General features: G+C 50.2%; 1 protein-coding gene across 1 annotated transcript; it reads right to left on the bottom strand.

Moving 5' to 3' along the window:
• Window positions 1-5,211: 5,211 nt before the first annotated feature.
• On the bottom strand, window positions 5,212-12,336 carry KRT2 (keratin 2). The gene is made up of 9 exons (XM_043564011.1): window positions 11,648-12,336; window positions 10,441-10,655; window positions 10,034-10,094; window positions 9,699-9,794; window positions 8,861-9,025; window positions 8,435-8,560; window positions 7,404-7,624; window positions 6,172-6,206; window positions 5,212-6,077 (listed from the first exon to the last, which is right to left on the bottom strand). Exons 1-9 carry the CDS (start codon window positions 12,260-12,262, stop codon window positions 5,659-5,661), a joined length of 1,953 nt encoding a protein of 650 aa, XP_043419946.1. The 5' UTR covers window positions 12,263-12,336; the 3' UTR covers window positions 5,212-5,658.
• Window positions 12,337-12,566: the final 230 nt, after the last annotated feature.

Raw genomic sequence — 12,566 nt, forward strand, 5'->3', positions numbered from 1 at the left:
TTATCACCTTTTTTTTCAACTTCACAGAGGTATAATTGAGATATAATAAATGGTAATGTATTTAAAGTGTACAACATGATGATTTGATTTATGTATACATTGTGAGAGGATTTCCCACATTTGAGTTAATGAACACATCCTTCACCTCACATGTTTTCTTTGTGTGTGTGTGTGTGTGTGTGTGTGAGAGAGAGAGAGAGAGAGAGAATGAGAGAGAGAGACAGACTTAAGTTTCACCTTCTTAGCAAATTTCAATTACACCACAGACACAGTGTTACCAACTACAATCATCAGGATAGAACATAGCTCCTTACTGCACCATCTATGCTGGTAAGACAGCCTTAAATCCAGAGCTCTGGGCACATTCACCAGTTCTACTTTTCTTCTTACTGGCTTCTTCTTATGTTTTCCCAGCTCCCAGTCTATGCAGTAGTGCTAATCCATAGTTGTTCCTCCCTTAGAAAGAGCACCCGGAGAAGGGTGGGGCCAGGCAGAACCACAGCATTCTTCCCAGACAATCCTGAGCGTCCCATTGGCACAAACCCAAGATGCAACCTCCCTGCCTGCCTCATCTTTCCCAGGGCTATTCACAATAAACCTCAATCCAAGGTTGCTCTAGGAGCGCACTGTTTGGTGCAGTTAGTATAAGAAGTCTGACCTCCTTTTGGTGCTAAGACAAGATGAGATCTGAAGGTCAGGATTCTTCTGGGCTACAAATATAGTTCACCACTTACAGCCTGGCCAACAGAATTTGAAAAACACTTGGCCAAATCATTTGCAATGGCCCCATGCTCCTTTTCCAAGAGCCCATTAACTGGACAACATCTGATTTTTTGTGGTCTCCACTCACTGGCTTTCAGAGTGGAAATGCCGGTCTATAGAGAAAGAAACTCCAAGACCCAGAATCAAGTGGCAACTTATGGGGAAGAAACCATTTGCCAAAGTCAATGTGTCCACTTACAAGACATCCATTGACTATTTTTACTTCTTTAAAACTGAACCTGTCAGCCTGTTCTGATTCAGTATACATGCAGAACAGATTTGCTTTATTTCAGGGTAACACCATAAGGCCCTAGTTTGATGGGGTGGTGACAAGTAGCTGAAGGTCAGATCCAACCTCTTAGGGAGGCTTGGAGAACATGAAGAATAAAGTAAACACCTTCCTCCAGGGCCAATTAAAAGAGACAGAAACTGGGCTAGCTGACCTCAGATAATCTAGACCAGCACAGTCCAATATGGTAGTCACTAGCCCATTTCTGTCCTAGGAGAAAGATCTTTCTGCAGATCCCTGAAGCTATCAAGGGCTGGTTGTCTGACCCCCCAGGCATGAGCACTCACCTTGTCAATGAAGGTAGTGAACTTGTCATTGACTTCCTTGATCTGCCCCCTCTCCAGCTGCTCACCTCCTGGGCCTCAGGGGCAATCTGCACATCCAGTGATCCATTACAACTTCTGAGATGCTCCCAGGGCAGACTGTTGGACATACAAACCTCAGCCCCTCAAAACCACCACCAAAGCCAAACCCAACAACACCGAGGCTGCCCACCCCATAACGCCTATCCCCATAGCTCCCCAGACTGCGGCCATGGCCCAGACCTCCAGCTATACTGATGGAGATGCTCTTGCTCCCACCAAAGCTAACGAGATTCCAGCTACTGTAACCTTGCAGACTGGCATGGCCTTGGCAACAGCCACCACTCTTACAGATGGACAGTGAGCTTTCTGTCCCTCTCTAGCACCATCCTGGCAGGATGGCCAAGCCTCTGCCAAAGCTTCTGCTCTGACACTTCAAGGCATAGACCTGCCAGCTCATGGTGACACAAGGGACGTGAGTGGCACTGAAGAGGCGGGAAGAGGCTGCCTCAATGTTTCTCCACTAGGGTGCAAAGGGATCCCCTCATATATCTCCTCGAGTTGCCAGGTGGCCAAGGAAAAGTTCTTCGATTTGTTTCCCCTGAAGCTGAAAGTGACAAGAAAAAAACCGATACCCTCTACTTGGGGACAGTATGTCAGATAATTTTCGCTTAGTGAGCAGGGGTTTCTTATTATTTAAGTATCAGCTATCTGTTGACCTATGCAATACAAGGGGCGTATGATTACATGCAAAAAGCTCTCAGATAAGGTATTTTCTTAGACCATCGTGTTTCAACCTTTTAGTTTTTAGAAGAGTGGTGTTGAAGCTCAAGGTACATCTTCTAGAGGTTTTAGACAGTGACACTGAATTAGAAACTGATCTGGAAAGAATGGTGATTCAGAGAGACCTATTCGATGGAGTTTTCGATAATTGGTGGGAATCACTTCTGCTTCTCCACCCACCCGGCCAGGTGTGTGTGTGTGTGTGTGTGTGTGTGTGTGTGTGGTGTTCCCAAAACAGATGTGTCCAAAACAGAATAGAAAGTATTTAAATAAGCTGCATCCATAAATGGAATATTATTTAGATAATTTAAATGATGGTTACAGGTTTTATGCAAAAGAATTTTTTTTTCTGTTTTATTGTTAACTGAGAAAAGGGGCAATCAAGATTGAATAATCTTGGAATTAGACCTGGAATAAGATTGGAGATAGAGTCTGAGAGCAGCTATATATACATATTTTTTTTAACTAACTAAAGCTAAATACATTTATTATTTTTTTAATGTTTCTTCATTTATTTTTGAGAGAGAGTGTGTGTGAGTAGAGGAGAGACAGACAGAGATACACAGAATCCAAAGCAGGCCCCAGGCTCCGAGCCGTCAGCACAGAGCCTGACACGGGACTCGAACCCATGAACCGTGAGATCATGACCTGAGCCAAAGTCAGACAGACATTTAACCAATTGAGCCACCCAGGCACCCCTAAAGCTAAATACTTTAGAAAAATATGTTCAAAATATTATACCTCAAGTGGGTTTTCTGGAGGTGATGAGCTGTACAAGCACTGTCATTTGAGTGGACAGGGAAGAAGGAGTGTGGTAAAGGGGTAAAAGAAGGAAAGAAGTTCATCTGAATTCATACGAGGACTCACAGGTAGAGAAAAGGAGGGAACCACAGGCGGGAGGGTGTCCTAAATTGTCTGCCACATCATCAGGATGTAAATATTTAGCCCAGTTCCCTATGGAAATAGAGCTTGTAAAACCCTTCTGCCTGTGCCCATCTCCCTTTTGTAGCCCAGGACCTGATAAGTCAGCTACCAGACCCGGTGGAAGACGGGCAGAGGCCCTGGTGGGAGGGGTGTGACCCAGATTCTAGACTCTCCTAGATACTAAACTCTCCTAGGTTCTCTCCTCCTGTGACACTTAGGAGGAAAGGAGAATCTGTCCCCCAAAGCCGGTCACTCATTCCATTACCTGCTTAGAACCAGACTTCATTCAGGCTTCAGGCCTGTGTCCCCCTGAGCTCATCTACACAGCTCATTTTGCTATTAGAGTCCAACATGAAAGTAACCTGTGTTTGCGTGGATCTGAAAAGAAGGGCTACGTCTCAGGTAGAGTAGAAACGAGGAGAGTGAACCGTAGAAGGGGCTGGAAACTCACAGCACCCATAATCTGAGCAATTAAAGTAGCTGGGAATAAAAGCTGTCGCCTAGTCTGCTTCACCTTCTTTCCCCTCAGAAAGTTATCAGAACAGCTCACCATTCCCAAAGCCTTGAAACAATACAAGAACTGGGAAGCAGAGGCCAAGTTTCTATGCCCGCCCTGGACTTTATCTGTTTCCTTCCCTAAACTGACGATTCAGAATCACAGCCCTAAATGTGTGGGACACTAGACCCTGTTTAGGGCCTTGTTCATGCCTGCATAGTAAATATACCCTAAAACAGCTAGGCCCCCACATTTCTCCTTCCTAGTAGGCACCCTCACCTCCACAGACCTCTCCCACCTAACCAAGCTCCGGGAGCTCTCAGGGTCCATCTCTGAACAGCACATCAGCCTGACTGGCCATCCTCATGTATTATCACCTTGCCCCCTCAGCCTTCAGACCTCTTCCTGTCTCGTACCCTCGAATCTGGGGCCAGCTGGTCTGGGATCAGGAAAAAAACATCTATTCTCTATTAACGCCTCCCCTACATTGTTCAAAGCCATCTTGACAGCCTCTAGGGATGCGGAAGAGTCTCACGGACTCAACCAAGGCCTCACCAAGGTTTTGGAGCTAAAGTAAAATGAGAGAGAAAAGAATCCCCCCAGGATTTTTTTCTTTTATTTGAGTTATTTTAAGACACATCTGCTACATCTGAATACCCACACATATATCTCGACCTGACCCAATCAAAGACACCAACTCCCATTTTGGCAACTCTGACTAGTCTATTACCAACCCCAAGAGCCCAGCCCTTCCTGAGTTCCCAGGAAGCTGCAGTCAGATGACAAGGCCTTTGTGGGGAAGAGGCTGAAATCGTCTCCATGACCACAGGAGAAGGCTACCCTAATTGGGGTGTCCAGGGGGAAGGGCTCCCAGAGGGCTATTGCATGGTTGGGGGCAAGGGGGAAGGGGGGACAAAAGGGCCCATTATCTGCTGAATGCGTTGGAGAACTTCTCTGGTGGTAGTGGAGAAATGTTCTGTGAAAAAAAGCAGTTTTTTGTTTTGGAGATCACTTTATAGTCCTCCAGAGACTTCCCCAGGTCCTCTCCTTCAGCCTTTGTTGAGAACTCCCACTGGGTACTTAGGTCTGGGTACTGGGTACGTAGAGCACCCAGTGACCTAGGTTGAGCTAAGAAAATACTAATTCCACCTTGGAAGCTTAGAGCTGCAGACAGCCTGGCTGGAACTCAGGGGGGCCAGCTGATTTGTCCTGAGGAGCAGGGACATCAGCTCGGAACTCTTGTCAGAAGGTGGGGGGAGGGGGTGGCATCTGTGGGAAAATGCTTTTAAGAAGAGTGGCTTTTTCTGGGGAAGAGAATTTTCCACAAATCCCCCTGTCACCCTCCTGGCAATATCCCAGTCCCCAGATCTCACAAATACTTTTCTAATAACATCATATCCACACCCTGACTCCAGGGCTAGCCCCTCCAGTCTCTGTTCTTCAAGACTTCCAGAAAAAAAAGAAAATACACTGCCCTTGGCTTCTCCCAGCCACACTGCCTCAGGGCCATATGTCCCTGCCCCAGGAAGCTTCGCTTTTATATATTTCCCAATCTCTCCCTTTTCTGGTGTCTTAAATTAGACAGCAATGAGTAATAACAGCTCCTGACTGCCCATTTCTGCCAAGGCTTGACATTAAACGCACATCACATGTTATAAATTGCAGATGAAGTTTATTGTGCAGACACCAAGACCACAGCACTTTAGATGCAAAGCCAACAAGGCGGGCTATATACACAGAAACATGTTTCCCTGGGGGCCAGGCCCACGAGAAAGACACAGGCTTTGAGATGGGGCCTTCAACAGAGTAGTCCTCAGGAGGAGGACCACCAAAGGGGCAATGCAAGGAGGGGCCAGGCAAGGGGGCATGGCTGGAAGTACAAGCCTGGGCGATGCAGCTTCTTCCCGGGCGGGGGGCAGAGGGTGTCACTGGCTCCAATCAACTGGTTCGGAGAGAAGATATTTCAAAAACCATATGTGAGCAACCCTTTCCCCCAAAATGTCATCAGGGGTGGAGGACAAGGTTTGATTTGCTGCCAATGGGATGTACAGAGACAGGCTTCTACATTCTAAAGCGGCAGAATCGAGAGTAGGACTCCATCTTTATCTAAAAGAGAAGGTCACGCTGGAACTGTAACCTTCACCTGAGCCAGAACCACCCTTTTCAGAGCCGGAGCCCCCTCTGGAGCCGCCTCCAGAGCCGTAGCCCCCTCCAGAGCTGGATCCACCTCTGGAGCCCCCTCCAGAGCCGTAGCCCCCTCCAGAGCTGGATCCGCCTCTGGAGCCCCCTCCAGAGCCGTAGCCCCCTCCAGAGCTGGATCCGCCTCTGGAGCCCCCTCCAGAGCCATAGCCTCCTCCACTGCCCCCTCCACTGCCCCCTCGGGAGCTTGATCCTCTGCCTCCAGAGCTGTAACTGCCACTTCCAGAGCTGTATCCTCCTCCTCTAGAACCGGATCCTCTGCCTCCAGAGCCAAAGCCGGCCTTAGATGTCATGCTCGAAGACACGGTGCTGCTTGTCACAGCTGCGGGGAGAGATGGCATCCCCGTGGAGAGTCTGAGTGCCTCGGCATCCTCCCGACACACCACCCACAGGGCAGGAACACCCCCACTACTTACACACAGTCACGTTGCTACTGAGGTCTCCAGACATCCTGTCAGAAAGAGAGAAAATAGCTTATGGCAGAGCCCTTGGGTTCTGGGTGGCTCAGTCCGTGAAGCGTCCGACTTCGGCTCAGGTCATGATCTCATGGTTCGTGAGTTCGAGCCCCGTGTCGGACTCTGTGCTAACAGCTCGGAGCCTGGAGCCTGCTTCTGATTCTGTGTCTCCCTCTCTCTCTGCCTTTCCCTCACTCATGCTCTGTGTGTGTGTGTGTGTGTGTGTGTCTCAAAAATAAACAAATATTAAAAAAGAATTTTTTTAAAGAAAGCAAATTCCCTTCTGATTTGCAACCCGTGTTTGTATTTAAATCCATCTGAGAGAGTCCGCTATTCAGAATCCCAACCACGCTAGAAATTTTGAAACAAGGCTGCACTGTGAACATTCAACTGGGAAAGAACTGTAACCCTGTACAGCCTCCCTATTCTCCCCTCCTGCCCCGCCCTCCTCTGCTTCGTCTGAAATCTGTCCCACTTCTTCCTGCAGGGCATGGCCTCGAAGACGAGTCCAGAGCAACACCCTGAGCAAAGCGGCTCCTTCCCCGTCATACTGGCTTGCTGCTGGCCTGGGGTAGCTTGTCCCCTTCCAGCTGCTTGAGCCAAATAAAACCACTGGGGATGCTGGTGACACTGACAGAGAGCTCAGACAGCATCGTCAAACAGAGGAAGAAACGTTCCCTTTGGCGGGTTAGCAAAGGGTTCAGTCTGTCACTCCAGAAATCTGCAAAGAATCGGGTCTGGCACCTGCTGCAGGGGAGCTGTCAGCCAGTCAGCATGGTCCAACACGTGATCCCCCTGTTCTGGGTCGCAAGGTGGAGGCAGACAAGGTCATCCACCCAGCAGACCCATAAACCAATGTCTCGTACTCTCTAGGACCAACGTGATTTCACAGCATTTTAGTTTCTCTTTCAGAAAAGACCAAGATTAATGTACTGCTTAATCTACTTTGATTTAATTTCACTTAACTGGATGTAATTTAATCTGACTTGTTAGTCATGCCATATTGATAAATCTACAACTGTACGTTAATGCTTCGGGTCCTGAATGGCTGCTTGGGGAATGTGGTGACATCAGCTCTCACCTGTCAGAGGTCCTGCTCCACCCCTGCTTTCCCCGCCTTTGCCTCCAGCCCCTGTTCTAGGAGAGAGGGGAGGGTGGACCACGTGACCCTCCTGCTTCCCAAGTGTCCCCACCTGCACTCCTCGCCCTCCAGCAGCTTGCGGTAGGTGGCGATCTCCACGTCCAGGGCCAGCTTCACGTTCATCAGCTCCTGGTAATCCTTCAGCAGCCGGGCCAGGTCCTCCTTGGCCTGCTGCAGGGCGTCCTCAAGGTCAGAGAGCTTGCCCTGAGCATCTTTGAGGGCATGCTCTCCTTTCTGCTCCGCATCCGCAATGGCTTCTTGCACACTCTTACACTGGGAGAGAAGGAGAAAAGGTTTCTGTTAGTCTGGAGAGCTGAGTCTGCCTGGCAGAGGGGGAGGGGAGCAGATGTGTTTAGGGTGTGAGAAGCCAGACTCACTGGCCCCGGAAGTGTTGGGTCCCCCTGGAGTTGACGCAAGTCGCAAACAAGGATGCTGAGACTTGCTGCCATCTCTGGGGCATCGCCTTCCAGCTGCCTCTGACTGGACCCTGATGCGTTGCCCATAATGACCCTTACTTCACAGCACAGGGCCAGAGGCACTGTCCCAGTCTATAGTCACAAATGAAAACATCCCATGTGGACAACTTCACAGAACCCCTGCTACCTCTGGAGTCCATTCTCTGCCCCACATTATCTCTCCCAAGCCACCATCCATCCCCCGGCCAGCTCCCTGCCACGGCTGCTGCCCCACCACCGCACCGCCACTGGTGTTTCAGGACAGTGCCAAGCATGGAGGGCAGGCTCTGTCTGCCACCCCCACCCCCCTGCCACCGGCCAGATGACTTCTTGCCTAATTTATTATCACTCCCTTCCGCTCATGGAAGCAATCCAAAAGGTAGCACAATTCTTTCCCTGCACTAATCCTCACTTTGGAATGTCTCTTATACCACCGTAAAAATTGTGATAAGCCTTAAATTTTGTTACACTCAAGGTGGTTGGGATCGACATATGTTAGATCCGAATTCCTCAGTTTCTCCTCTCTCTCACACACACGCAGTCGCACACACTCACCCGTACACAACCTCCCACCCACCCGAGCCTCACTTGACCCCCAGAGCTGCACAGCCTTGGGGGTCATGCCCACCTGCTTCTTCACATGGGCGATCTCCCCTTGCAGCCTCTGGATCATGCGGTTCAGCTCACTGATCTCCATCTTGACCTCCTTCAGGCTGTCTCCGTGTTTCCCTGCAGTAATCTGGAGCTCCTCGTACTGTACGGGAAGAGGGCAGTGGCAGCGTGGAGGAAGCTTGGCCCAAGCCAAGGTAAGTCTGATGCAGGCTGGGTCAACCAAGCTGCATTTGTGGGAGGTGGGGGACCGTCTCACGTCCCCTCAAGGACTTGGTGCCATTGTCAGTTGAGGGCAGTTGAGGCACTATGGACACTTGCTTGGGAATGATGCCCAACTTCCATTAGACAAAAGCACCAGTAATCTCACGGGACACGTTCCGGCCGGGGTGAAGCCCAGCTTGTTAGACAGAGCTGAGGCTCTCTGTGCTCTCCTTGCACTTGCCTTGCTGTGGTACAGGGCCTCGGCCTCTGCCTTGCTCTTCTGGGCGATCTCCTCATACTGGGCACGGACCTCGGAGATGATGCTGTCCAGGTCCAGGCTGCGGTTGTTGTCCATGGACAGGACAACGCTGGTGTCGGTGATACTCTGCTGCATCTGGGACAGCTCCTGCAACACACGGGGAGGTCTGGCCGTGGCTTCCCTGCCCACAGCCAAAGGCGGTGAGGAGACATTCCCCCCCCCCCGGTGTTGCGGACATATGGGTTCTCAGACTAAGCTGGGTGGGATACACTGGGTGAGATTAAAGCAAACATAAACACCAATCCCAGGCTTCTGCCGAGGGTGACCAGAGAATTATGGGAGTCGGCATTTGTGAGCCTCCTAGTTTATAGCTTTGATCACTTATGCAATTTTGATAAGTTTGATGCCCCCAGAAGGAAGCCTGTGGATGATAAATGTCTTAAATTTTACTTCCTGTTTCAGAAGATATGTGTGCACCTGGGCAGGGAGGGAAGGTCTGCTGCATTTTGATCTCTGAAGTACATTAGACGTAGGGATGGGGACAGGATAGATCTCTTCCTAAGGGGAGCTGGACACTTGAGGAATGGAGTGAGGGAAGTTGTCCTCTGTTTCCTGAGCCTTACTTCTTGTGACATCAGAGGAGAAAGCTCCTCTCTTCCAAGACCTACATCACCGAAACCTCCTTAGTGGCTTGCAATGATGGCAGGTTGAAGTCAGCCAGTCCACAGACCCCACTCATCCCACCTTTTCACAAATTGGGAAGGGCTTCCTTGGTGGGAAGGGTGGGAAGCCAGGGTGTCTCCAGGAGCAGCCTCCTTACCGCATCAAAAAGGAATTTCATGAACTCAAGCTCCTGATTCAGCACATCTGTCTTGGCCTGCAGCTCCACCTTGGTCATGTAGACATTATCCACGTCCTGCAGAAAATGTGAGGGGCCTCTGGTGAAACTCATGCACTGCTCAGTGTGCGGGCCCCACTCCCTCTCTCTGACCCTCTCTTCTACCCAGTCCCTGCTAACTGCTCTCCCACATCCCAGGCACCTCAGATGAGTCTTGTCTCCACGGGAGCTCATTTGTTCTCCAGCCTGTCTGCTTGGACCCAGCGGGCTTCCGAAGCCCCCTCATTCCCACCCAGCCATGACATGCTCTGGCTCACCTTTTTAAGTGTCACAAAATCATTCTCAGCAGCTGTGCGCTTGTTGATTTCATCCTCATACCTGTGGGGACCCGGGGACACGGCTGTTAGATTAGTTCCAGCTTGTTTACTTTTCTCTTTCTCTTTTCCGACTGGACCCACCCTGAATTCTCCATTCTCTGAGAATATTAAACACTCTTTTAACGATCTAAATTGTAGCTGTGATGTCCCAAATAAGGGTGCTCTTCTACAAATTAACTTGCAAACATGGGGGAAAAGTCACGATCTCTAAAGCCCTACATGTCTTCCTCACAAATGATCGACACACGAATCGACCCCACAAATGCAGTGGGGAGAGGCATGGCCTCCTGGGGGGTGACTGAACAGCTATGATCAATATTGATCTCCATTTGGTGTTTTCCACCTACTTCTTCTTAAAATCCTCAACAAGATCCTGCATGTTGTTCAGCTCTGAATCTTGTGATGTTCTCTCTGCAGAGAGCGTATCCACATATTTCTTCAGTTTGGCAATGTACATTTGAAAGATGGGCTCCAGGTTGGTGGTGCGGGTACTGACGTCCATTTGCTGTAGCAGCTCCCATTTGGTCTGCAGTACCTGGTTCTGCTGCTCCAGGAACCGCACCTACAGGGTGACCAGAAGGAGAGCACATGAGCTCCGGATCACCCTTCCCCCCAGCAGGCCACACTTGCCAGAGTCCGTTCTGATCCTGCTTCGGGACTTAGAGAAGTTTCCACAGCTTTGTGCTCACTAGCCGGATGCTGGATCCGGCTTGAGCTCCCTGCCTCCACACTTGGAAGGTTCTACAGACTCCTAATGTTATAGCTGGCACTTTCCACGCAGAGAACTCTTTTTCCTACTTCACCGCCCACTGTTTTGTTTGTGGCTGCTCCCAAGACTCCAGGCCATTTCTCTCTCCCATCCTAGTTGAATTTCCGGCAAAAGTCCCATAAGGTCCTGGGCAAACCAAAAATAGGCATCCCCTGGCACTGATCCTAAAGGTGCTGAGTGTGAGAGCACCGGAGGGCAGGGCTCCTCAGTCTGATTTTTACAAGCCTCATAAATTTCTTAGGCAAGTTCATCTGCCTTGAAATAGGGCAAAACCCTGTAATGCTCAAAAGTGACACCAATAAAGACTTTCTGGGTCACAAAACTGAGAATGCTTCTCTTAAAGGCAGGAATCTCTTTCATCCCCAAACAGATGTTTCGGGTGCAGCTTCCCAGAACATAATGGACTAATAGCTTTTCGGGAAGGAAAGACTATCTCAGAAGACGTCTTACCAATTCCTTCCAAAATCGGCTGGCACATGGCCTGAACTTCTCAGTCCATTTTACTGGCCTCTATCAGTGTTTCCACGATTTTCAGAATTTTCCATAAATATTACTTATTTGGGCTGAAGCCATAAAGCCAAGGATGTAAATAATTCCTAACTGCAGACTGTCTCAGAAGATGTGGCCCATGAAGCCCGCACGTTGCCCATTTGGAAAATACACCAGGCTAGTTTGACTACACCAATGGCTCCTGGAAGAAATGAATCTGTGTCGTTGGCTCGTCAGGTAGAAGTGGAAGTAGGGCATCCTGAGCATCAAGAGAGAGCCAGCTTCTCATGACTCACCTTGTCAATGAAAGAGGCAAACTTGTTGTTGAGAGTTTTGATCTGCTCCCGCTCCCGAGACTTCACATTCTGGATCTCTGGGTCAACTTTCACGTTGAGAGGCTGCAGGAGGCTCTGGTTGACAGAGACTTCGTGGATGCCTCCACCAGGGAATCCTCCAGGCCCCATGCCACCAGGACCCCCAAAACCTCCAAAGCCACCGCCACCTCCAAAGCGGCCGCCGCCGAAGCCGCCTCCACCGAAACCGCCGCCTCCAAAGCCGCTGCCTCCACCAAAGCCACTGCCGCCACCAAAGCCACCGCCGCCTCCAAAGCCGCTGCCGCCTCCAAAGCCACCTCCTCTGCCACCAAATCCACCACCGGAGCCGAAGCTTCCACCTCCTCCAGCCACACTAATGGAGATGCTCTTGGTGCCTCCAAGACCAACAAGGCTCCGACTGCCAAAGCCGCCTCCACCGAAGCCCCCTCCGCCACCGCCATGGCGGCTCAAGCAGGAGAAGCTAGTAGCCGATCTCCGGCTCCCACCGGAGACCACGGCTGAGCCACTGCTGAAGCCCCGGAATCTTCCTCCACCTCCTCCTCCTCTTCGAGATTTGCACGAGATCTGACAACTCATGATGCCTTAGCCCAGTGAGGGAAAGTGAAGGTTCCCAGACGAGTTAAGGCTGGAGACTCCACTCTGCTACTGGGAGACTGTCAGGGCCCCCTTTATACCTGCCAATGAGGTATTGATGTGCATGGGCGTGGGCAGACTGATGCACGGGTTTGGTCTGCCTGGAAGCTACGCCTGGTTACTGATTATCAAGCTAATAGCCGTTAAAAATCTACTAATCAGCTCCATCCCAAAACTTGCTTCGACTGCAAACTTCTCCTGTTTATCTGGGCATCTGTCATGCAATTCGATTTTTGTGAAATCATCA

This window comes from Prionailurus bengalensis, chromosome B4 (genome assembly GCF_016509475.1).
Source record: "Prionailurus bengalensis isolate Pbe53 chromosome B4, Fcat_Pben_1.1_paternal_pri, whole genome shotgun sequence".
Lineage (NCBI taxonomy): Eukaryota > Metazoa > Chordata > Mammalia > Carnivora > Felidae > Prionailurus > Prionailurus bengalensis.